The sequence below is a fragment of the Pithys albifrons genome, chromosome 7 (assembly GCF_047495875.1).
Source record: "Pithys albifrons albifrons isolate INPA30051 chromosome 7, PitAlb_v1, whole genome shotgun sequence".
In the NCBI taxonomy this organism is placed as follows: Eukaryota; Metazoa; Chordata; class Aves; order Passeriformes; family Thamnophilidae; genus Pithys; species Pithys albifrons.
The window spans coordinates 52,966,039-52,991,909 of record NC_092464.1 but is presented as its reverse complement, the minus strand read 5'-3'; the positions used below and the strand labels follow the sequence as shown (position 1 = coordinate 52,991,909).

General features: G+C 44.5%; 1 protein-coding gene across 7 annotated transcripts in view; it reads right to left on the bottom strand.

The window, feature by feature from the left end:
* Positions 1-25,871, bottom strand: part of HECW1 (HECT, C2 and WW domain containing E3 ubiquitin protein ligase 1) — a 252,145-nt gene that overhangs the window by 143,749 nt on the left and 82,525 nt on the right. For all 7 annotated transcript variants that reach the window (XM_071559590.1, XM_071559593.1, XM_071559587.1 and 4 more), the window contains 2 exons: positions 20,976-21,300; positions 4,527-4,634 (listed from right to left, as the gene is read on the bottom strand). In XM_071559590.1, coding sequence (XP_071415691.1) covers positions 4,527-4,634; positions 20,976-21,300 — 433 coding nt within the window. The remainder of the gene's footprint in view (positions 1-4,526; positions 4,635-20,975; positions 21,301-25,871) is intronic.

Sequence of the window (25,871 nt, the reverse complement as noted above, 5' to 3'; positions counted from 1 at the left end):
CCTGGAGGTTTTTAACCTGAGATTGGCCGTGGCACTGAGTGCCATGATCTGGTAAAGGGACTGGAGTTGAACCAAGGGTTGGACTTGATGATCTCAGAGGTCTTTTCCAACCCAATCCATTCTAGGATTCTGTGATTCTATAAAAGTGTGTCAGAAGTTGCAGGGAAAAGCTTGTTTCCTTTCCTGGAAAACCCACCACAGGCTGGCTGTTCCACTGCAGTGCCCTCCAAGCCTCAACACAAAGGATACAGCCCTTCCTCTGCCACCCCTGCCCATCCCATGGCTGCAGGAGGTGTCACTGTTGGTCACAAACCCCAAAGTGCCAGGCTTTGCAGGAATGCAGAACTGGCTGGAGTGCAGCATTGCTCTGCAGCTGCTCAGGCTTTTCTTTTTGCTGAGTATTAACAGGAGATGAGTTCTGTTCTGCTGCATCTACGCTGTATTTGGAAGCAATTCCCTCTCTGGCTCATCCCAATTACGTATCTTTGTGGCAACATTATGCTGCAAGTTTGTGACAGCAAAGCAGAAAGGCATAGGCCTCTCTGGGAAAGATCTCAGCCCTTCTCAAGGTGATCAGTAAAACAAACACAAACTTTAAATGTCTGGAAATATCTAAAAATGGTATCTGGGTATGTGTTAGGAAATTATCTTTGTTTTGGAAAGAGATAGGGCTCTGCAGAGCTCTAGCAGCAAATTCAAAGGCAACACATATTTTGCCCCAATACCTCCAAACCACAGAAGCATGTTCCAAAAAAAAGACTATTTTGTATTATCGTTGACCTACCCCACAAAAAGCATTTTGTTAACCCAGTGAGATTTTAAATATACCTGAAAAAGAAACCCTTGACTGGGAAGTCCACTGAGAATACTGTGAAAGTGTAACCTAAACAACAGCCAAGCAGCTGAAATACCAGAATTTCAGTTTTATCAAAGAACAAGAAGAGCAATTAAGACAGAAAATGGTTGAAATTTCTTTCCACATTTTCATTTGTGCTCTCCACTCCTGGTGCCCATCTCACAACCTGGCTGGTTTATTCTTCTTCCCACAGCAGCACGTGCACAATTTCTCTCCAGTGTGGCCCTCTAAGCTGATGGGTTTGGTCAGTAATTATCATTATAACTGTGTTCAGTGAATTTCCATTGGGATAACCATGAAGAAAATAACTCTCAGATGCTTTTCCCTTCACTCACTCCTATTCCAGGCCCCAGAACACTGCATGGAAATTACTATCTGCTGTGATTAGATGTCAGGAACCTGGTAAGTACCTGCAGAGTGGTATAATGGCTACAGGTTACACGGTAAGAGCGTCCTATTTCATGACAATTACTAGTTTTCAAAAATGTAGGAAAGAAGAATAACTAACTGGGGAACATTAAGGTTTTTGAACAAAATGCTCCCAAATATACTATATATGCCTCCATAATCAAAATACAGAAATGAGTAATAACTCTCTACTTCACCTCATAGCTAATGCTTCTTTTTTTTTGTATTAATGGGAATTCCACTGTTGCAAATCAGCTGGTCTCTGATATCTTTGTTTTCTCAAGTTGCCCCACATGGCTCTTTAATAAAAAAAGGCTCAAAGATGTGTTTTTAAGCTCTTTATGACAAATGGTCATAGCATAAGGGGGATTTCCTTAAAAACAAAAACCAAGCCGTGGGGAGTCCTACAGTCCAACGGCTGGTAATAGAAAACTGGCTTTGAGGGTGGCCAGAATGATAATATATATATATATATATATAAAATAAGCCTCATACAATACCACCACCACCAAAAATATTAAACCTTTATATATTTCAAATATTAAACCTATATATATTTCAAGACCAGGAACCACACCAGTCTGCATGGGATGCCTGAAGTCCTTGAGAAGTTTAAATTCTCTGTAAGGCTGACTCTTATCTGGCCATGCAGCAATCTCCCCTCTGTCACGGCTCCTGCCATAGCTGTGCCCCACAACCCTTGCTGGAGCACTGGGTGGTTGATAAATTGTCAATATTGACTCGTGGTGAAGAGATACCAAAGTACAAACAGTTACAGGAAAAGCAAATGCAGAAATTAAGAGCTACCTTTGCAAGGAACTGCTTTGTTTTATAGAGAATTAAAGTTATAATCAGAAAGAACCAATCAATAACAAGTTCAGGGAATTACAACATAATACATGGAAAAACAATACAGATGCCTTGGAAATAAATTACCATATATCTTAGCTACATTTCTTAGCAGAGTTTGATTTGGACAACCAGTGTCTTTCTGATTCCTGCACACCACGTTGTGTGCAACATAAAAGGAAGATACGATCTCAGCCAAAAAATAAAATTCTTAAGGAAGATGTTTACACCATGCTCTTTGGATAGAAAATACATGAGCTTTTCAGGCACTGTCCTTTTTAACACAGCATTTAATACACTACAGAGGTGTGTGGCTTTCATATGTAAGTCTCGACAATGAGCAGGAATCCTCAAATATTCCTTTGGAGATATAAAGTTGACGTATCAACATTGTTCACCACTTCTACTTCCCCCTTCAGCAGTCAAGTGGCTCTGAGAGCATCCACATGTGCTGTTATTTACTACTGCCTACTTCTTTTTGTCCTGCTTTAGTTCTGGACAGGCAGCGATTTGTCCTGGATGAGCACACTGGCACCATCTCAGGGCTGACACTCACAAACTCATGGTGGCAGCATAACAAATGAGCAAGAGGCAGCAACTCATCAAGCAAGGGCTGCCCAACTATCTCCCACAACTTAGCCTCAAGCATCAGTGAAGGATGGTTGTGCTAATTTGCATTTTCTTATAGTAGGGCAAGTGAAGAATGTACATGCAATCAATTAACAACAGCTACTGTGTCTCAGCTAATGGGGGCAACCTATTAAGCTGACATAATTCATTGTGCAGCTGAGCCCTTAATAACAAGTGGCCCATCTAAAGGAGCTTTCTGCTAAACATTTCTCACAGTTGCCTCTGCCTTTTGTACTGTGGATTAGGCACAAAAGCTACCAGCAGCCTAGTGGAACTTCCACCCTTCCCCAATAAACCAAGGCACTAAGGTCTCTTCAAAACCCAGTCTGGGATTTTAAGTCTTCTTCCCACACTTCTTTAACAGCTAAAAGAAAGTATGATCAGTCTCAGTAACCATGGCTCAAAGCCTCTGCAAATTAGAGTCTGCCTTAAAGGTTAGATCCTGAAATGAATTTCTGCCCCAAAAACAGGATAACTAAACCCAATGTTCTTATACATCAAACAGTTTCCCATCCATGTATTTTTCAAAACACAGGATATCAACAACCTGTGTGTCTTGTGGACATGTCAGCAGCTCCCTTAATTCTTTAGAGCAACATTCTCAATTTATTTAACACTGGGAATCACAGACCATGAGCAAGGCAAAGAGATAACCTGATAAAGGATTGAGTGTCTGTAAAATGTTCACATGTAACATCCTTGCTGATACCAGAGACTTAAGGTCAAAGTCATAGATTAAACAAGTCAACTTAAGTCCTTTACCAATACTTTAGAATACAGATTATATGAAAGACTCCTTTGATTGTTCTCAGACAGACACACCTGACTGTCAAGCAATTTATAAATGTTTTTACTAAACTTCTGAAATTTTACCAGGAGGCTCAGGTAGGTCCCTGGAAACATTCAGTGCAATTGTGAACTGAAATTGCTGCCTGCTACTCCTCATGATTAACTGCTCCTTAAGGAGACATGTGGTTCCTTCACTGCAAATGTTTTGCTTTAGATGTCAGCCCAGTCTTTTGAGTACCCTCCTTCTGTTCTCCAAAGATGACCAAGAATTCCATTCACACCAGCACGTGGTAATTCTTTGAAAAGAGGAAGGACACCAATGCTCAGGGACATGGGATGGTCAGGGCTGGAAATATTAACTTGCTGTTCTTTACAGAAGCAAATTCAGTGTTCCTGCATTTTCCTTGTGAAGGGGATGGAAAAGGGTTGCACTGCATTGCATCGGATGCCCTGGGTAATGTATTAATATAATGGGGAGCAATTAATTTTAAATCAATGTACCCTGATGCAACTACATATTGCTATACCTTGATCAGCCTAGATGATAATCAGAACTTGATCCTTTTTACTTCTCTATCCACCTGAATCTGGTGGAAGTCGGATGCACCATGAAATTTTCCAATTAAAAGCCAGGGTGATTCATCCTGGAGTGAGATGATGCCCCTGAGTTCCTGTTTTCCTTAATACTATACTAAAGTTAATGCAGCTCATTACTAACAGTGTAGTCCAAACAGCAGCAAACTGAGTAAAACACGTGTTCACAACTATATTTAAAACAAAAAAGCAAGTAAGTCAATGCCCACGATATTTGTTTGCAGAATCAGTGGGTTTCTATTCCACCAAGCATTTAAGTTTCTCTCCACACACCCGAAGATTTTGGTAACATTTTTGGCCTTTCCTAGGGCATAAACACATCATACAAGCAAATATAACAGTTGCATTAACTTTCTGCAGTGACTGAATTATAGCATGGCAGAATTGGAGAAATACTCACGCTCCACAAAGTAGGAGCTGGCATCAATCTTCCAGACAATCTGGCCACGGTGGGAGCCGTTGACGCCGCGGTTCTTGTAGTCCAGAAAGTTCTCGGACAAGACCTCATCTATAAACAAAGAAAACGGTCTCATCAAGGCGTGTTATGACAACAAGCACAGCAGGGAGTCAGGCTGAATGCAAGCCTTCGGTTTGACAGAACACACCCTGGCACCACAGGGTAAGAAATTAGCTCTATCACTTTTAGTTTTTACAACTGCAGACCTTCTTAAGAATCACAGATTTTCACAAAATGCAGTTTTTAAAAATGCATCCCTGCAAGAGTCTCAAAAAGGAAAACATTTAGATTAACATGGATAAACCACTGCCTAATTAACACAATTATCCAGCTGTAACAGCGAATGATCCCCCCACCTTTGCAGCAACTCTTCCCTTAAAAAAGCCCCCCCAGAAAATAGTTCCATGCAGGTGTCTGTGGTGGACTCACTTGCACCACACCAGATGTAATTCCTTCTTGCATTATACCACAGGGGATGATTCCTTTGGGAGAATCCCCCTCACTGGGTGCCCACACAGCCCTCAGCCTCCAAAACCAATTGACTGACAACAGAACTGTGCTCCTGCAGTGTTTCAGCCACCCAGCAGCTGCCAGACCATCAGCTGGATCTCCAGAGAAGTAAAGGGTTAATCCATAAAAATTAACAGCCTCTAAGGAGTCGCTGAGGACCGAGGCTGAGGAAGTGACCCCCACGCAGCACAGGTCTGTGTGTAAATAAAAGGTGGGCAGGTCACGAGCCTGAGGAGTGGATTTCTGGTTGTCCACACGAGTACATTCTCTTCCCAAGTTTCACTTTACGTTGCCTCAACAAGCCCTTTTGCAGCCCAGTCCCAACCTGCAAGCCCTGTGTGGTGCAGATGTGAGCAAACACAAAGGCTCTGGTTCTGGAATCCCTTTTATCCAACAGCTCCAACCCCAGATGGTGGGAACACGCTCCACCTCAGGGCTGTTCTCACCAACTTATGGCTTACACAAACCTGGCTTTAAAGCACATCAAAGCACATGTGGTGCCACCACATCAGGCCAGCACTTACAGGCTTGGACCATCACTAACTACAAGCTCAGTTGGTTAAAACTTGGTTGTAATAATGCCAAGGTCATGGGTTCAATCCCCTATGTGGGCCATTGACTTAAGAGTTGGACTCGATGATCCTTGTGGGTCCCTTCCAACTCAGAACAGTCCCTGATTCTGTGACATTCACTGCTGGTCACAGGGCTGGGGGAGTCTGAAATCACCACGAACTGAAGTGGCTGAAGTAGCAACCCCTGGTGTCACTGCTCCAGCTTTGAGGATGAGACAGATTCCACATCTGTGCTCTGCCAAAGCAAAAGCCACAATCTCTGACTGCAAAAACCAGCCAGCAACCTCCTTGATTTTCCCTTTCAGCAATAAGGACAGTTTTAATTTTAACAGAGATTTGTACAAATGTGCTTTAACCAACTCAAGCTTGCTACAGAACAGTCCTGGGGTGGGTACTGAGTCTTGGTTCTGAAGACAATTACAATAATTATTAGTCATCCTAAAAAGTGAAAAAAAAAACCGTGAACCACTCCATGTGAGATTGAAATACATCAGTTGTAAACTCTATGATGAATTGTCTTTGTTGTTAAGTACATCAACAAGAAAACAAAGATCATGCCACACACACACACACAAGGGACACTGTGCCTGAGGACAGACTGACGGTGTGACCAACTGCAGAGCACAGGACACAGCCCAAAAAGGAGACTTTAAAGCCAAGGAAACTACACTTGCACTGAAAGAATAAAGCAGCAAGCAGATGCCAACATTGTCCCATGGGCTTTACACAGCTGTGCTCTCAGCAGAAGAAGGTAAGTGAGTACAACATTGAACTGTTCAGTGCTCCTCTCTTGAGGGATTTACAACAGAAATCCTTTTAAAGAAGTCATTAACAATTGCAATGGATAATTATAAATAGCAACGCTATCTGCAATAAATTCTTCCTTGCTGACTCGCTAATTGTTAGAAATGATTTCCCTTAGCTGCATTTCATGGTCTGTGTTGAAGTACCTCTCTGCAGCAACTCACATCATTCTGTGGAAGTAGGAACACACATACATGCAAGACTTAAACCCATGAACTGCCCCTTTTGCTCTGGCAGGGAAAACACTTCCTAGTTAAAGGTGAGCATATCCTGAGGTGCTGCACTGAGCTGGAGCCTGGGAGCCCTGCCTGGCTCTCATCCTGGTGGGCACTCAGAGCATCCCTAAGTGCTGGCATGCTGCTCTCTGCCTTCATCAATTCTGGTATTTATTTGTCATACTTAGTCTTTGTAAAGCTGCTGGAGATGATCCAACACCTGCCATGTTATTAAGATGTATGAGTAATCACTGTTCGTCAAGATATATTGTTTATAAAATACCATGCCTGCTTAAGGAGGCTTAGCTGAGCTGGACTGGATGGCCTTGAATAAGAAATTGCAGGCATTTTAGGCCAGAGTTCAGTGGCACAGGAGATCCTGGGATCAGCTTTAAAATGCTGTGTTCATCCCCAGTATCTGTGGGGCCAGCTGGCCCTTCACTGCACTGGATGCTGCCCACATCCTGCAACTGCACAAAGGCAGTGGGAACTTCACCACATCACCTATCCAGCCTGACAGAGATCATAAAATCACAGAATCATAGAATAGATTGGGTCGGAAAAGACCTCCAAGATAATCAAGTCCAACCCTTGGTCCAACTCCAGTCCCTTTACCAGATCATGGCACTCAGTGCCACGGCCAATCTCAGGTTAAAATCCTCCAGGGATGGGGAATCCACCCCCTCTCTGGGCAGCCCATTCCAATGCCTGAGCACTCTCTCTGGAAAGAACTTTTTTCTGATCTCCGACTTCAATTTCCCCTGGCAGAGCTTGAGCCCATCGTGCCCCCTTGTCCTATTGCTGAGTGCCTGGGAGAAGAGACCAACCCCCGCCTGGCCAGAACTTCCCTTCAGGTAGTTCTAGACAGTGCTGAGGTCACCTCTGAGCCTCCTCTTCTCCAGGCTAAACACCCCCAGCTCCCTCAGCCTCTCCCCACAGCACTTGTGCTCCAGTCCCTTCTCCAGCCTCGTTGCTCTTCTCTGGACCTGCTCCAGCACCTCAATCTCTTTCCTGAACTGAGGGGCCCAGAACTGAACACAACACTCAAGGTGTGGCCTCCCCAAGGCAGAGTCCAGGGGAAGGGTCACTGCCCTGGGCCTGCTGGCCACGCTATTTTTGATCCAGGCCAGGATCCCATTGGCCTTCTTGGCCACCTGGGCACACTGTTGGCTCCTGTTGAGCTTCCTGTCCCTCAGTCCCCCCAGGTCCCTCTGCCTGGCTGCTCTCCAGCCACTCTGTGCCCAGCCTGGAGCACTGCAGGGGGTTGGTGTGCCCAAAGGGCAGGACCTGGCACATATGCCGACACCCAGACTAAATCACAAGCTGAGATAGTGGGGGCGACTGCAGAAAGCTGTTCCCTCCTTTCTGCTGAAAACACACAGGAAGCCTGGCAGAGCAGGCTGAAAAACAAGACCACCATTAACCTATGTGTGCAGGGTGGGAAAGCACAGAAGGGAAGGGATAAGCAAACTGGTCTCTGGTGACAGGTGAGACCACAGCAAAGCTGGAAGGAGCTGCTCCCACTGAGCAGCACTTGCTATGGAGGCAAGAGAAAGGGGTGCAAGGACAGAGTCCAGAGCAGGTCCACAGGGGAGGGATACATACATGGAGCTGGTCATGTGCATACGGCTTATGGACAGAGGCCACTGATAAAATACACACTCAGGCAGCAGAAAGGATATTTTAATATGACTTTATGGAGCTCTGCAATATGCAGGTCACCCCAGAAAGGAGCACTGGACCCCTTAGTTGGTTAAAATTTGGTTGTAATGATGCCAAGGTCATGGATTCAATCCCCTGTATGGGCCATTGATGTGAGTTGGACTTGATCCTTGTGGGTCCCTTCCAACTCAGAATAGTCTGTGATTCTGTGAAAATCAATTTCGTATATAAAACATATTTGTCATGATTTAGAAATCCAGTATGTAGATCCCTCTCACAGTTGTAAACCCTGTCTCTTTTGAAAAGTTAGGTACTTCTCTATTTCCAAAGAAATAAAACTTAGTGTTAGTCCAGTAGGAATTCATGTTCATTGGGATTTTTAAGCCAGACAAATTTTATCTCTAGAAAAATACATTCAGGTCCAAAAGGGAAATGTTGCTCTTTAGGTTTTTGAAGGTATGTATTTTTGGGAGGTGAAAGATAAGAAATATCCTCTGGCAATTTAAAATAGCAGTAGCTGAAACTCGCCAGGAGGCTGGAATGTTTGACTATGCCTGATGAACCTGTTTTAATTGGCAAGTGATACTATTCCAGGCATGCTATTCCTGGAACATGGACATTATGTATGTAGCACATGGACAAAGAAAACTGCACATGTGAATTACAGAGCTGATTAGTGCACTACTTTCATATGCATATTTATGCACATGTATTTATCAACATTCATACCATATGTAAGTGAATAGATGGCATGGCACATTAAGGAGAAAGAGAATGTGCCAAGGAAAACAAGTTTGATTTCCTTTTTCTACTGAAAATCCCGATAGCAAAGGAACTGACCTTTAAAACATGTTGCATCTTAATTCCCAAAGGTAAATGGCAAAATGCCTCGTTTCACCTCCACACAGAATGAAGAGCAGAGTTAATGCTGTTCCCTTTCATATATTTCAGCCAGCAGCTAATGGCTTTTGACATTTTTCCAATGCAGCATTGTGATGCATCTCCCTCCCCTCATTTTTGAAATGTGATTTAACCTTTAAAGCTCTCTCTGCTTCCTCTGCAGAGCTTGGGCTTGGCCCTGCTGGGCCAAAAAGCAAATGCTTTGCCATCACCCTCAGGTCTGTGGCTTCATCTCCCTGGATGGTAAACAGCTCATTAAGGAAAGTAAAATGAGAGAGAATCCAGCATATGCTGCACTTTGGATATCATGAGTTGCTTCTGTTGCTGGAGAAGGGGATGGTGAGGGGTCTGGGATGGGGAGCCAGCAGACACTGCTCCTGCCTGCCCTGCTCTGGGGCACACAGAGGTGTGGGCTGAGGGGGAAGGGCTGCAGGGCTGTACTGGGGCAGGAGCAGCAGCTCCCACACCTCCCATGGTCCTGGAGGAAACCAAGAAGGTGATGGACGCCCAGAAGCCAGGCAGCTGGAGCTCACACAGCAGTTCCCACACCTCCCATGGTCCTGGAGGAAACCAAGAAGGTGATGGATACCCAGGAGCCAGGCAGCTGGAGCCCACACAGCAGCCAGAGAGACCAAGGCATGCCAGAAACAAACAACAAGTGCTTTGGGAACCAGCAGTAATTCCCATGGAGTGCTTTTCCTCACTAACTAGATGCCTCCAAGCACAGTGTTTACTGCTAAAAATATTCTGCACTGTCACTTCCATGCTGGGCATCCCAACATGCTTTCAAAGCACCAGAGAGAGAGATAAAGGACCATGGCCACTAAAGAAAGCTACTTTTCATCAGATGAAAGGCAATATCCAGTTGACATAAAGCATGCTGTTTTCAGAGGCATTAGGGAAAATGCTGATTAAACCCAACCATCCAAAAGATCTGTAAAAAACACAATGGAGACTTTAGGTGCTGTCAGCAGCCTACAGTGAACAGACAGGACCTTGGTATTTGAGAGCTTGCCTGAAATTCCCATTGAGAAACACAGAATATTAAGACTTGACTGAGTTGGAAAAGACCTCCAAGATCATCAAGTCCAACCCTTGGTCCAGCTCCAGTCCCTTTACCAGATCATGGCACTCAGTGCCACAGCCAATCTCACCTTAAAAACCTCCAGGGATGGGGAATCCATCCCCTCTCTGGGCAGCCCATTCCAATGCCTGAGCACTCTCTCTGCAAAGAATTTGTTTCTGATCTCCAATTTCAATTTCCCCTGGCAGAGCTTGAGCCCGTGCCCCCTTGTCCTATTGCTGAGTGCCTGGGAGAAGAGACCAACCCCCACCTGGCCAGAACTTCCCTTCAGGCAGTTCTAGACAGTGCTGAGGTCACCTCTGAGCCTCCTCTTCTCCAGGCTAAACACCCCCAGCTCCCTCAGCCTCTCCCCACAGCACTTGTGCTCCAGTCCCTTCTCCAGCCTCGTTGCTCTTCTCTGGCCCCGCTCCAGCCCCTCAGTATCTTTCCTCAACTGAGGGGCCCAGACACAGACAGTCAACACAACTTCCCCAGAAGGTCTGATGGAGTTCAAACTACAAATAGCTGAGTGACCCGTTTGGTCTGCTTGGTTTTACCTAAGAGGCAGAAATGAAAACCCGCACAAACAGTATTTTGCTGATATATATGACCAGCCTATTTTTATACATACTCCATGACTAACCACTACAAAATTTAGAATAACCTGTGCTACCTTCAAAGAAACACTTAAATGGGACAGGAACACAGTGTCAATGAGGTGCCTGAACTTGGCACACTATTCCATCTCCTATCCATCACTAATTTGATTTAGCACTACATTCTACATCCCTTGTTTTCTATAAACTTAATGCAATTATCATGCAAAAATAAAAGCTACACTTCATGTCTTGATCTGTTATGATAAAGAAATGCAATACTCCTGAAATTACTGATGGACTTAAAAGTCTTCAGCTGGATAAACTTGCTTTAGTCTGAAATTTAAAAGTGCTTTTGGTCAATATGTGTGTCTGTACTATAATGAGACACAAAGATAGCTGGCAAAATGCTTTTAACAATCATTTTCTGTACAGTGAGGCTGAGCTCTGGTTGATCTGCTTTGCAACTTCCATGGCAAGCTGAAGGAAAGGGATTGTGTGAATCACACAATCAATTAGGTTGGAAAAGACCTCTGAGATCATCAAGTTCAGCCTATGACCAAGAGGCACATCCAGTCTCCTCTTGCACACATCCAGGGATGGTGACCCCACTACCATCCTGGGCTGACATTCCCATGTTTAGCAGCCCTTTCCACGAAGAAATTCTTCCTGATGTCCAACCTGAACCTCCCCTGGTGCAACCTGAAGCCATGTCCTCTTGTTCTACTCCTGGTTGCCTGGGAGAAGAGACCAAGCCCACCTGGCTACAACCTCCTCTCAGGTACTTGTAGAGAGTGAGGAGGTCCCCCCTGAGCCTCCTCTTCTCCACACTAAGCACTCCCAGCTCCCTCGGTCTCTCCTCACAGGGCTTGTGCTCCAGTCCCTTCACAGGATATCAATGAAGTAAAATAAACTAAAATTATTTTGCAAGATAATACAAGAGTGCCTTATTTCCGATATTTATTCTCTTACCACCCAATTTATCACTTGAGGAACACAAATTGATGGCAAAAGCCTCTACAATTCACAAATGCAGCTTTGGTGAGTTGTATTAGGCCATGCCAGTGTTTCCTTTTGCAATCCTCCAGCACTGCAAAGTCCAGCCCTTGGAAATCATGCTGTGCCATCCCAGCAATCATCACACTGCAGAAGAGGAGCTATTAGTGAGAAATACACGCAGAAATGCAGTTACCAATTTCTTATGTACAAAGATATCAGTAAAAAAACCCTAAATAATGGCTATCATTATGGGAGTCAATAGGAACATTTCCATTGACTTCAGCAGCTACATATTAAGCTCCAATGTGGATTGAAACTTCACTGTTAATTAATTTGCCAATTCCTGCTGCGGGCAATGAATATACAGTAATTTACAGTTAGCATCCCTCCTTCTATAACTTCTTAGGGAGAAGAGTTCAGGACAACAAGGGCCTAATCCTTCACAGCTGCTGCAAGCTTAGTCTTGATCTAAGGGGTTTTTGCATGCAATTATTTTTGAGTACAAGAAGAGTTCCATTTTAATCCCACAAAAATTACCCAGTTAAAAAACAAACAAATTGGAAAAGAGAAAATATGAACAGTGAGTGGAGAAGAGCAGAGAGGAAGACACAGCAAGAGAAAGACCAAATGAAAGCAGGGAAATAAAAGAGCACAAAACTGTAATAAAACAGAGACCAAGTTGCAACAATTCTCTGGCCAGAGAGGGCAGAGGATGATGCGCCTGAGGGAAACTGCTCTGGGCACACATGGTTGGTTTAAAACCTGAGCCACCAAATCTGAAGAAGACAAAGAATTACACATTAAAAGCAAATGACACATCAGCCACTCCCAAAAACAAGGAGTCTAAACTTTCAGGAGAACAGTTTTATCTTTGAACATGTAGCTCACTGTCAGAGCCATTTATGACATCATCCTTTACCACTCCAGCAACCTCCAAGTAATGAGAGATACCACACTAATTGCTCATGCCACCAACACCAATTAAAAAAGCAAATGATGCTACTTACAGGGACCCTATTAAATCCTGACAATCTTTTCAGAAGGCTCTGAATGAACTGGGGATGCACTCCTACCTTTTAAATAAAAGAACAGTTCCAGAGTTCTCACAGCCCATGGAGGCCTCTCTAGTGACTAAAGTGTAATTTGGGAAATGAGGACTAGGAGAAAACCGCACTCATGAAATGTGCTGGAAAATACTAAAGTAAGAGACACTGCAGGCCCCAGGCAGTACAAAGACATGATATAAAGGGACACTGGAAGATCAGAAATGTGAACAAAGATGACATTTGTCCAAGTTGACAATTTTCACTAAATAGGAGGGAAATGATTAGCAGTTTTTGGAAAATGGGCTTATAGCACTGCTGAAAGACAAAGCAGCAGACAGTAAACTAGAGAGGAGCTTGTGAGCAGTAAAGAAACCCAACCCAAACACAACTCAGATGTGTGCACTGAAGCACCACGATGCAAAGAAACTCTTGAGAATCTGGATTGATTTTATCTGAGAAATGGCATTAACTTATAAACCTATTACAGAGTGGAAGATCTCCAGTGAAGAAAAAAACGTCTTTAGGGCTGGACAGATCAATGAATGAGAACGATTACAAAAGGTCAGTGCATCCAGAGTCATTACAGCAGTTGTGGAGGGCAGCAGGGGAATACTCCAGTGGTATGAACATTGCTTTAAGTGTTACAAACACTAAGGAATGGGAATGCTTTAGCTCTAAACAAAAAAATTAAGAGAAGAAAAACATATGCTGAACCTTCGAAATCCACATGGCTGGCTTGACAACCTCTACAAAACAAATCTTTCCGCTTTAAGCCTTACCCAGGCAAGAATTTGATGTCTGTGCTGTCCACTGTCTGTGCTGTGATTGATTCCATCCAGTCAAGGGTCTGAATGTGCTGCATGCATTATGTCTCTTTTGAAGTTTTGAGGCCAAACCCCAGCTTTTGGTGCATCAGCCACTGACTGGTTTCTCCAGAAATACTTTAGTAGGTGGTCATTAGTGACTGAATTACCAGTCTGGGCTATACAGAGGTATGGGCCATCCTTGCACAGCACAGAAGCAATTTTATTCACATGCATAAGGACCCTGGAAATCACTGAGAGGGCATGAATAATAGAATCATAGAATTGATTGGGATGGAAAAGACCTCCAAGATCATTAAGTCCAACCCTTGGTCCAACTCCAGTCCCTTTACCAGATCATGGCACTCAGTGCCACGGCCAATCTCAGGTTAAAAACCTCCAGGGATGGGGAATCCACCCCCTCTCTGGGCAGCCCATTCCAATGCCTGAGCACTCTCTCTGCAAAGAAGTTTTTTCTGATCTCCAACTTCAATTTCCCCTGGCAGAGCTTGAGCCTGTGCCCCCTTGTCCTACTGCTGAGTGCCTTGGCCATGACACCTGATACCTTCTCCATTCAGCATTTGTGTGAGCTTTCTCTTGCTTTTTTTAATCCCAGGTTTGCTCCTCTGACACTTTTTGTTCCTGAAATAACTAGTGCTGTGCCTGGTGAAAGCTCCTGGCGCTGGGAACCTCTGCTGATGTTCTACAGAGGCAGCAGAAGGGCAGGTGTCGAACAAAACTCACCTTGCTGAGGCGTCACAGCTGCAGGATGACCTACTGAGAAGAAGCACCAAGACCAGAGAGGTTTCTCTTCTAAAGGCAATAAAAGGATAGGAAAAAGAGGCAGTGCCCACCAAAACCAAATCCAACAAATAACAAATCCAAATACCAACAAAACCCACTCTAAGCAGGCACATTGAGAAGAGTTTTGTTTTACAGATGGCTGTACATGAAGCAGAGAGGTGGAACAATCACCCAAACACACAGAGGTACCCGAGCTGGGGATTGGAGCTGTCACACAGGCACACACAACTCCAGCCTTACATGAACATCACTGTTTCTAACATCTCCCATCCCTGCTGGCAACAGGTGACACTTTCTGCTTGGATGTATTGGATGTTTGGTAAATAGCTGTAAAACAAGTTCTGATCCAAGTCTGATGGCAGGAAAAACGTAGGTTTTTCCACCTCTCTCAGTGGGCAATACAGCAACACAGGCCATCTAAGCCTAAAATCAACCTGGAAAGTGTTTAAACAAAGGCACTCAGCAATAGGACAAGGGGGCACGGGCTCAAGCTCTGCCAGGGGAAATCAGAAGAAAATTCTTTCCAGAGAGAGTGCTCAGGCATTGGAATGGGCTGCCCAGAGAGGGGGTGGATTCCCCATCCCTGGAGGTTTTTAACCTGAGATTGGCCGTGGCACTGAGTGCCATGATCTGGTAAAGGGACTGGAGTTGGACCAAGGGTTGGACTGGATGATCTCGGAGGTCTTTTCCAACCCAACTGATTCTATGATTCTACAAAATGTTTAAATGTCTATTGGCCAACAGCTATTAGATTTGTCAGATTATGGTGAATTGCCTTCTTGGGAGAGAAGTAACTCCACAGAAAGAAAAAGAGGAGGAAAAAAAAAGTTTTAAAGCTAAACTTCAGTCACTAATTAGGTCAAGACATTACCACTATACAAATTTCAGAGGAACTACTCTGTCAAAAGCCAAACATGGAGAGGAAATTGGACCCTACAAGATTTGAGTATGAAGAAATTTTTAATAAATAGCCTTTATTAATGTTTTGCTTTCACATAAGGAAATGCTGAAAGAAAGAAAGCAAGACTACCTCAGACAGGTAAGAAAAGTGTAATATTACCCCTGATGAACTCCCAGCATCAGTGTCCACAGACACTGGAGCAAAAGATTTTTTTCAAAAGTCTAGTTTAAACATTTCTCATTAGCTCTTTGACATCAGATATGGAGGTGATGACAGAAGTGAAACCCGTAGCAGCTAAAATGCTACTGCAGTAATTATGAGACAGCTCTTTATCTACAGACAGCTGCCAGCAGTCCATGTTAATTTATCTAAGAGGCCTCATACTGTAGCAAAGAGCAAATGAGATAACAGAGAAAGAGAAAGCCTTGAGATAAATAACTGCAAATATTCCATCTGCTTCACAGTAGCCACTAAATTAGAGTTCTTTTCTAAGAAATACACACACATTCTATCTTCACTTCTAATAACCAGTGCTAAGTCCAGCCTCTGCCTATCTCTGCAAGGACTGTTTCCCACTGGCCACCCCAAGGAATGTGCAAATGGACTGAAAGGGAAGAAAAACAGATATCCTGTGACAAAAGGAGCTGGGGCTCCTTCACATGAGGAGCAAACAGATGGAATTTCCATAGAGGGAGGACTCCCTAAACTCTTATTTCAGGCTACTTTAACCATAGACTCGCACCCCAAAATGCCCTACAGTATCAAACCATATGAGATACATGATTTTTTTGCTCTTCTTTTCAGAAGCTTTTTGTATCATCCATATTTCCCCAAACTTGGAACACTGTTTTTCTGAGGCCTGCAGTTTATGGGGTATCATCAAAATTTTAGTGCTGGCAGTTGTGGTGAGAACAGACTAAGTTTTATGCATTTAAAGACCAACACACATACGAAATTATTTGGAGTTATTTCCTAAAATATCACAGCGGAAATGATTAAACTCCTTTAAGGTGAGAACTGCCTTCTGTTCTGCTTTTCTATAGTCTCTTCCTGGGATACCCAGGAACTTCCACAAGACAAACAACAACTCTAATGCTCTCACAACAAGGTTTAAAGAAAATCTACAACACTCTGCCTGATATCCCAAGGATGTAAATAATTTCCCATGTTCTCATGAATCACCACCATATTAAACAGTGCTACAGTCAAACAGTTCAGCTCAAGTTTCAACAACCCAAACAGTGACAAAAAGGATTGGGATTGGGCTGTATCCACAATCTGGCATTGAGACAAACACTAAAACCATAGAATCATAGAACGGATTGGGTTGGAAAAGACTTCCCTTCAGATAATTCTAGACAGTGCTGAGGTCACCTCTGAGCCTCCTCTTCTCCAGGCTAAACACCCCCAGCTCCCTCAGCCTCTCCCCACAGCACTTGTGCTCCAGTCCCTTCTCCAGCCTCTTTGCTCTTTTCTGGACCTGCTCCAGCCCCTCAATCTCTTTCCTGAACTGGGGGGCCCAGAACTGAACACAACACTCAAGGTGTGGCCTCCCCAAGGCAGAGTCCAGGGGAAGGGTCACTGCCCTGGGCCTGCTGGCCATGTTAGTTTTGAGCCAGGCCAGGATCCCATTGGCCTTCTTGGCCACCTGGGCACACTGTTGGCTCCTGTTGAGCTTCCTGTCCCTCAGTCCCCCCAGGTCCCTCTGCCTGGCTGCTCTCCAGCCACTCCGAGCCCAGCCTGGAGCGCTGCAGGGGGTTGGTGTGGCCAAAGGGCAGGACCTGCACTTGGCCTTGTTGAACTTCATCCCATTGGAATCAGCCCATCTCTCAAGTCTACCCATGTTCCTCTGCAGAGCCCTCCTGACTTCCAGCAGGTCAACACTCCCTCCCAGCTTGGTGTCATCAGCAAATTTGCTGATGATGGACTCAAACCCCTCATCTAAATCATCAATGAAGATGTTAAACAGGCCTGGACCCAACAAACGACCAGCAGCAATGCAATAGTTAACAGTGTTGCCATAAAAGTGCTAATAACAGGCTTCAGCACTAATCCCCTCCTGAGCAGACTGGGAAAAAATCATAGTTTCTCTGCTTCTCTTGTTCCAGCCTGGCTGCTAACTCAAAACAGTTATATATCAGTTTACATCGTGAAGGTCAGATCCACAAGGCCAGGAACATTCCTTGTCTAAAGAGGAGTGCAGGCTCGTAAAATCTGTGCAGATGCACACACAGATCTGAGCCACTGGGGATGTCTGGATCTCTCACCCCCCTGGACTGGCCACAAACAGGGTGCACCAGTGGTTTATTTCAGGTCAGAAGTGTGTTTTTGTAAAGACCCTTCCAACTGCCCCCACTTTGCCACCACCACTCAGTGTGGTGATCTCCAGCCACAGGAACTCCCTCCTGTGCTGACCACGGGGATACAGCACAGCCATCCAGGGCACTCAGCTGGCCAGTGAGGCTGCTCTAAAGCACAGCCCTTGACGTGCCTTCATCAGATATTTGCTGCTACAGCACCACTCAGAATCACAGACTATTCTAGGTTGGAAGGAACCCACAAGGATCATCAAGGCCAACCCTTAAGTCAATGCCCCACACAGGGGATTGAACCCATGACCTTGGCACTATTACAACCAGGTTTTAACCAACTGAGCTAATCTCAGTGATCTCCTGCTGGTTTACCCTCCTTTGGGCATACCCACAGTGCCAGTTCCCTCGGTACATTCCAAGTGTTTTCCATGTCAAGCTAACACCAAAACACAAGTGCTCTCCACAGTTGCCCATGTCCTTTAAAGGGAGCCAAAACTCACCTTACATGAGGTTTGTGGTGCAGGGGTAGGAGTGAGAAGAAAGGAAAGGAAGAGAAAAAGGGAATGAGAGGTGCTGCTGCCTGCAATTTCCTCAGTTATTTGGAGTGAAAACCTGAGAGCCTGGAAACAAAACACCTTCAAAGACATGAAGGGTCAGCTACTGGTTTCTTGGGGACTGGACACAGTGTTCATTTTTCATTTGGCAGCAGCACTCCTTGGAACGAGCCATTAACTACCGTCATAAACAACAAGCATCCAGCCAGCAGGGGCAAGGATACACTTCAAAGTGTGCTCTTCTAATTTACTGGGGTGTCTGGGGCAATGTATAATGTTGGACATGGTAAATTAAACAGGAGTACCAGGGTGTATTTTTATTTCTCACAGATAAACCTTTATGTATTCAGGTTACCTGTCAAAAAACAAACAAACAAAAACACACACAAAAAAACCACACGGAAAAACAAACCAAACCAACAAACAAAAACCAACAAAAAACACCTTAGAATGTGTCTTCACAGGCCTGGATGCAGCATCTGAGCTGTGAAACCTGGCTGAACAAGCTCAGTCAGTGAGAAACAGCTCTGTGCACTTTCTGTTGCCTCCAGACCACCAGAAGGATTGCTTTGCCTCTTCCTGCTGAGGCACCACTGCAGAATAGGTTTGAAGTATTTCCTGGTGCCCAGTACTGGGGGCTGCTCTGTCTCCTCATCTGTTCCCCTTCAAGCCTAACTAAACACAAGTAATCCTTCTGTTAAGGGCAACAAACCAGACTGCTTTCAAGGCATCTGTTTTAAATCCATTCTCTGGTTTTTTCCCTACAAGATTTAAATTTCAGAAGCCTACTTTTATTTCCAAAGCAGAGTATTTTATGAGGTTACCCATGGGAACAAGAACTGCAGCCCAGCTTACTGTAACCTCCACTCCTTTCCCTTCATGCCCTAAATACCCACCCTCATGTGCCCCTTCTTTCAACCTCTTCAAAAAAATACTTGTTTTCCAATGCCTAGCACTTTGCCACCAGGGTTCTTCTGCATGCTCAGACCTGCTATGCAGCACCTTCTCACACATCCCTGATGCCACCAATTTGTGTTCCCAATATCCTCAGCACATGATGCCAATTGCCCACTAAAGCACTTGAGTAACTCCCTGCAATGCCCCCTGCGGCTGCTCCAAAGCCCATCTCACAACACCACGTGCTTCATTTATCTGGTTTTGGGTCCCTGCCTGAGCTCGATCAAACAGTGCTGCTGAACTACAACTGCCAGGCACACCCTCCTAACAGATGAGGAAAGTGTTTCCCCAACGTTTCCCTTTGTGGGGACACCAAGTGGGGTCTGCTGATGCCGAAGGCCTTTTTGATTTTTCATTTTTATAGATTTTAGAAGTATTTATAGCTGCAGCAAAGTAGATTTTTAGTATGCCAGTATTCTGGCAGCCTGAGTTCATTGTTTGTACATCCTAACCCCTACCACAGATTAGTAGCTCAAATTCTTTTAGCTGTTTAGGCTCTCTTCAAGGCAGAAACGCTGAAGACTATCAGGCATGCAGAACAAGACCAAACATAAGCCAACAACCTTGAGTATAAGAACACTAGAAGAACTCCAGGAGCCCAAGGAAGAAAAGCTGATGAAGACAGAGGGTCTCAACAACCCCAACCCCAAATCCTGGGGGGTGGAACTGGGGCTGGACTAAGAAATGTGTAAAGTAATGATTAAACGGATCATATTATAAAAGCCATGAAAACCAGTGTTCAGAGATGCACAGAGATGTCATCATGTATTCCTAAAAGCCCTAAACCTGGACATTAAAGAATGTACCTTTTTATCTTATCCCACATTAACGTGGCTCGAAGTCCTGTTTTTAGGTTCTCTCACAGCATCACTGCCTTCTTCTCCAAGTCACTGGTTTGCAAGAAGCATTTAAGCACTTCACATTTTTAAGACCCTCTAATACACAGGAGAATGTGTCTGAAACTGAACCACCACGTTCAAAATTTACTAGACAGCAAAGAGTTAACACAGACTCCAGTCCCAGCAGCAGGGCTGCTTCCAGAGGAACCAAACCAGGTTAAAAAAAAGCTAATTTTACACTGAAGTGGAACAATCAGGTAAAAGTGGATTGAAACCATTTCTTACTACTCTTATGGGGCTGGATTTGCTAGATGGTGTTGCCAAAAATATGCTAATATGCATGGCTCAATATAGCTTCCAATACACAATAAAAGGGAGAAAAAAGCAAAACTATCTGGGACAACTCCAGACTGCCTCAGTCTATAATTATTGTTCATATCAAAATATCCTGTGGCTATAGAGAAAAAGGCATTCTCGCAAGGTCTTTAAATGATTCATATTCTCGACTCGTAAAACCTCTCATCTGTCACAGATTACTCAAGGACTCTCCAGAGGAAACCCTGAAAATATTATACTGCCTTTATACAGGAGGTGTTTTCCCAACATCCAAATGGCTTTCAAATGAATTTATCTTGAAATGTCAAGAAATCATCAACAGAAGGCCTTTTTGTATCTTTGCTGAAGAAAAAGTGAGGTCTGCAACCAGCAATTCAGAAGCAGAAAATTCTTCTTGTACACAAACCTGCTTAAAGACCCCACTTCAGGGGGCTGGAGCAGCTCAATAATGCCACTAGCCCATAGCACCCTAAAGACTCCATCTACAAAAAGCAGCAAGAAACACCAGGGGGGACTCACCAATGAGGTACATGCCGATCCAGTCCCCTGCATCCACCTCCTCCTTGATGTCCCAGTATATCACGAGGTCCTGCGAGTGCCCGATGGAGTAGTAGGAGCTGCTGACCATGAGGGTGGAGCGGCTGTCCGAAGTGACCAGGTCCGTGTCACTGGTGGACCTGGGGATGGTGACTGTCTCATGGGCATTGCTCCTGATGTCCATGTTGTGGAACTGGTCGGGGTTGTAACTGTATCTGAGGGGCTCTTTGCAGCGGCGCCGGCTCTGCGAGTTCCTCGAGGGAGACGCCATGGCTGCCAGGCCCAGGAACCTGTTCTGGTACAGATTCTGCAAGCACAAAAACAAAGGACAGTATTTACAGGACGATTCATTTTTTCAGTGATATCAAAGCTTAGAAAAAGTACTAAGTTACAATGAGCAAGTGGCATTTGTCACTGCAAAAAGGAGAAATGAAAAGGGGGAGCAGGAAACACAGTGTTAAAACTCAAGACCTACTCTGCAATTCTTACCATGAGAACAAGTGTAAGAGCAAGTCTTGCACCACCAGGCTCAGCCACAACTGGCAGTGTGAGGAAATGAATAGGAAGTGGCTTCCTCCATGTCAATACGTGCATCCAGACACAAACGTTGGGACTATCAAACACCTAGAGCCATCCTTTTTTAGCATCAGGAAAGAGTGTCCTCACTTCTGACACCCAGAATCATAGAATCGGTTGGCTTGGAAAAGACCTTCGAGATCATCAAGTTCAACCCTTAATCCAACCCCACTGTAATTACCAGATCAGGGCACTCAGAGCCATGGCCAGTTTCACCTTAAAAACCTCCAGGGATGGGGAATCCACCCCCTCTCTGGCCAGGCCACTCCAATGCCTGATTACTCCCTCTGGAAAGAATTTCTTCCTGATATCCAACCTAAACCTCCCCTGGCAGAGCTTGAGCCCGTGCCCCCTTGTCCTATTGCTGAGTGCCTGGGAGAAGAGACCAACCCCCATCTGGCCAGAACTTCCCTTCAGGCAGTTCTAGACAGTGCTGAGGTCACCTCTGAGCCTCCTCTTCTCCAGGCTAAACACGCCCAGCTCCCTCAGCCTCTCCCCACAGCACTTGTGTTCCAGTCCCTTCTCCAGCCTCGTTGCTCTTCTCTGGCCCCGCTCCAGCCCCTCAATCTCTTTCCTGAACTGAGGGGCCCAGAACTGAACACAACACTCAAGGTGTGACCTCACCAAGGCAGAGTCCAGGGGAAGGGTCACTGCCCTGGGCCTGCTGGCCACACTAGTTTTGATCCAGGTCAGAATCCCATTGGCCTTATCTCCAGTAACTCCTGTCCACATTTGCAGGGGAATCCTTCTCATGGCAAAGCCACCCTAGAGCCCATGTTCCATGTGGACAGACGGGTTAGCAGAGAGTAAGAGCTCTCCCTCCCTGCTGGGTATCCGAAGAGTGAGCACCATGACAACGGAGTTAACCCCGTCACCAAACAAGGACGTCTTCACTGATGCATAAACACAAACCAAGTGTTGCAATGTGTCTGCATACAGCTGGTGCCTTCCAGTGCCACTGCCCTGCTCTGCTCTCTGCAGCAGCTGTGAGATCCTAAGCACACCCTCTCGGCAGGAATTTGGGAATGCACCAATTGGGGAGGTTACTGCAGAGTGGTCATCACCCAGGCAGTTGAAATATATTTAAATTTCAACCTACCCTTCTCTTCTTCAAGGCAAGTTGAGTGACTGGCATGAAAGTTGAAAGCTTTTGTGAGCTGGCAGATGGAAAATGCTGAAGTTATGACTGGGTTAAATTCTGATGTGAAGACATTCACTGATGCTGATCAAAATACTGGTTATTCCTTCCTTCTGTACTGTTTGTTTTTCCCATTCCCAGCTTTCCCTCTTCTCTCCCTGCAGCTCTGCTATTTCAATCACTCAGCTTTTCATTATTCATTAGCCTTCCATTATCCGTCTGTTGCCAACCAGGCTGTCAAGTCTGTTAGATACAAAACCAGACAGCTTTCCAGTACTCTGTGAAATGCTTTTCACATGATCAGAAGTCAAATCATCCTTTTGAACTCAAGCAAATTAAGCAGAAGAAAAATCACAGCTCCTTTGTCCAACCAAGCAGTTATTTAACACTGGCTTTATTAAGGCTATAGTAGCACAGAAGAACAGTAACTACTGAAAAAATAAGTATTTTGTTTATTAATACCATTTAGGAAGGAATAAGGAAGACACCTGTTATTGTATCTTAGGATTCTGTTGCACAAAAACTGTACTGAGACCAAGAAGTTCAGCTGGCACCTTTGCACCCCCAGAATATGCTGCCACTCAGCAAACACTGCCCAACAACGCTGACAATCCACTGACCCAAATCCTCACTCACTGCATTAAACAGGGTTTGTAAGCAAAAACAGCCACAGTGGGAATGCCACACCTTGTAGTCAGTGCTGCAAGATTGAAGCTAATAATGCAAAAGGCTGTACTAGAGGGAGAGAAAGAGGAAGGAAAGTAGCTCAGTTGGTTAAAACTTGGTTGTAAAAATGCCAGGGTCATGGGTTCAATCCCCTGTGTGGGCCATTGACTTGAGAGTTGGACTCGATGATCCTTGTGGGTCCCTTCCGACTCAGAATAGTCTGTGATTCTGTAGCACGTGGGGGAACAAAGTACAAGGTGTCGCCTTTGCTGTGCATCTCATCATGTCTTTGCTGCTTCTTTTCTAACATTTATTCACTGTTTTAAAAGAGTTAAATTCATAGTATGACTCACATCCCATGTAAACAGAAAATGCATCTTTTTTAACCAAAACCCAGGCTGTGAACATTTTCTAATCTGGGAAGAACTCGTGGCCACGCACAACTCTCACACTCCAGTCAGTCATTTACCACTGGTGGCAGCTCCTGTCACTCAGCAGAGAAGGCACCTGATCGGCTGCCACAACAGCACCTGACACAACTAGAACTGGTTTATAATGGTGACCTGTCAGTGCAACAAACTCTTATCTCTCTCTTCTGGGTTAGTCTGTAGCATTTACGTGTTCCTTGGCTCACAGCACTGCCCAAAAGCCACTCCAGTTCAAAGGCACACGGTTTGTTTCTGGTGACAAATGACTCCAGGGAATAGTGTTTCTGCAGATACTCTCACTTTTGAATGCTAATGGATGTAGAGTATTAATTAACTGCATACCTTAAAATTAAATTAGACTTAAACATTTATTGTTTTCAGCTTTAGCATGACTTTAAGCAGCTTTAATGGAATGGTGAATTTATCACTGTGTTTTAATTCTGTAAGTTCCTGTTTTCCTGCATATTGATGCCAACAGAACAAATGGCATCATTTTAAAGCAACCCAGAAGGCCAAATTCTCCACAAATTGCACAAATATTCTCATATTTCCAGCACTGGCTCTACACCAATATATTAATCTGAAGGGAAAAAAAAAAGAAAATCCGCAAGCTGAAAAAATTTCCAAACAAATGAAAGAATAGTCACATATAATTATCTGGATTAAATAATAGCATCAAAATACAAGCATGGCTGCATGAATAAGTAGAAAAGAGGTTGGGTAAACTAGTTATTCCACATTTTATTACCAGCTCTGCATGCTTTCCATGCAACTGTCTGAAGCCCTCAAGTCCCGGTGACAGTCCCAGCCATGGTGAGACAGCTTAAAAAACCTGCACAGACATTCTCTGTCTGTGTGGTGAAAGCAATCTGATCAATCACAGACACCTAATATATGAAAAAAGAAACACATTGTAGAGGCTTGAGATTAACATTTATTCTCTCTGCCTTTGCAGAGGTGTGCACACTGCACACACTACACTACACTCTCATTTCTAACACAGAGAGTCAATTATAAAGCAAGAACAATGAATGGTCAAATGTTGGTTGACCACAAAACAACCACCTCTTTGTTCCTGCCTCAGAACACTCACTCTGGAGCTGCTCCTACAGTCAGTGTTCCCAGGGGTGTTTCCACCCATCCACTCTACCAAGAGACCCCCAGGCTTCCCTTTCCCACTCACTCCCCTCGCTGCTGATTTTCACAGAGCTCTGGAAAGCTTTGCCTCTAAAGGTCTACCAACCACACCAAAGCTCTACTCAAAATTAGATTTTTGGAGGACTTTCCATGGGCAGAACTTGCCTCATTTATATCCCTTAGTCCATCTAACGCAAGCAAACATCAGAAAAGTTAATTTAGGATTCTTTTTTTCCTCCCATAAAAATGCAACTGCAATCCCTAAGAGGGAAATCAGGAAGGAGTGGACAGAAGAAAATGACAGATGAGACCAGAATGTAAAGAAAACTGCCTTCCAAAATATACACATAGAAATCCTGTAGTAAATACCAAGAAAGAGTATTTCGAAGAGTTTCTCCCCACATTCTCTTCCTTTCCCACTCACACCTCTCTCTGTTCCCTTTGGAAAGCAGAGAGCTCTTGTCAACACTGCCTTTTCCTTCAGCACCTAAAAATCTGTACCACCAATGGTACCTGTCTCCTCCTTGGGCACAAGAAGGATCTCCCAGCTGGAAGGCTTCCCACCACTCCTGCCAGCTGAATTTTCCCCAAGGATTCAGAGCTGCCACACACTGCCTTTTGGGAATCTGTAGGGCTTAATGTTAGGGAGTTTATTTTTATTTGGGATCATTTTGTATCATGCCAGAACAGTGCACAATGCTTTAGCAATACAGAGACAGATTTCAGCTAAACATCTGCAAGGATCCATCTTTGCTCTCTGTTCCAACAATTTAGAGCTCCCTGGGCTGGACTTGATCCTTGTGGGCCCATTCCAACTCGGAATATTCTGTGGAAGATGTATTTGTGCAGGTCAGGATGATGGTACAATGAACTTCCATTGTTTATACCAAAGATACTACATGACTGAAATCAAACCAGCACTGGGGCAGTGGC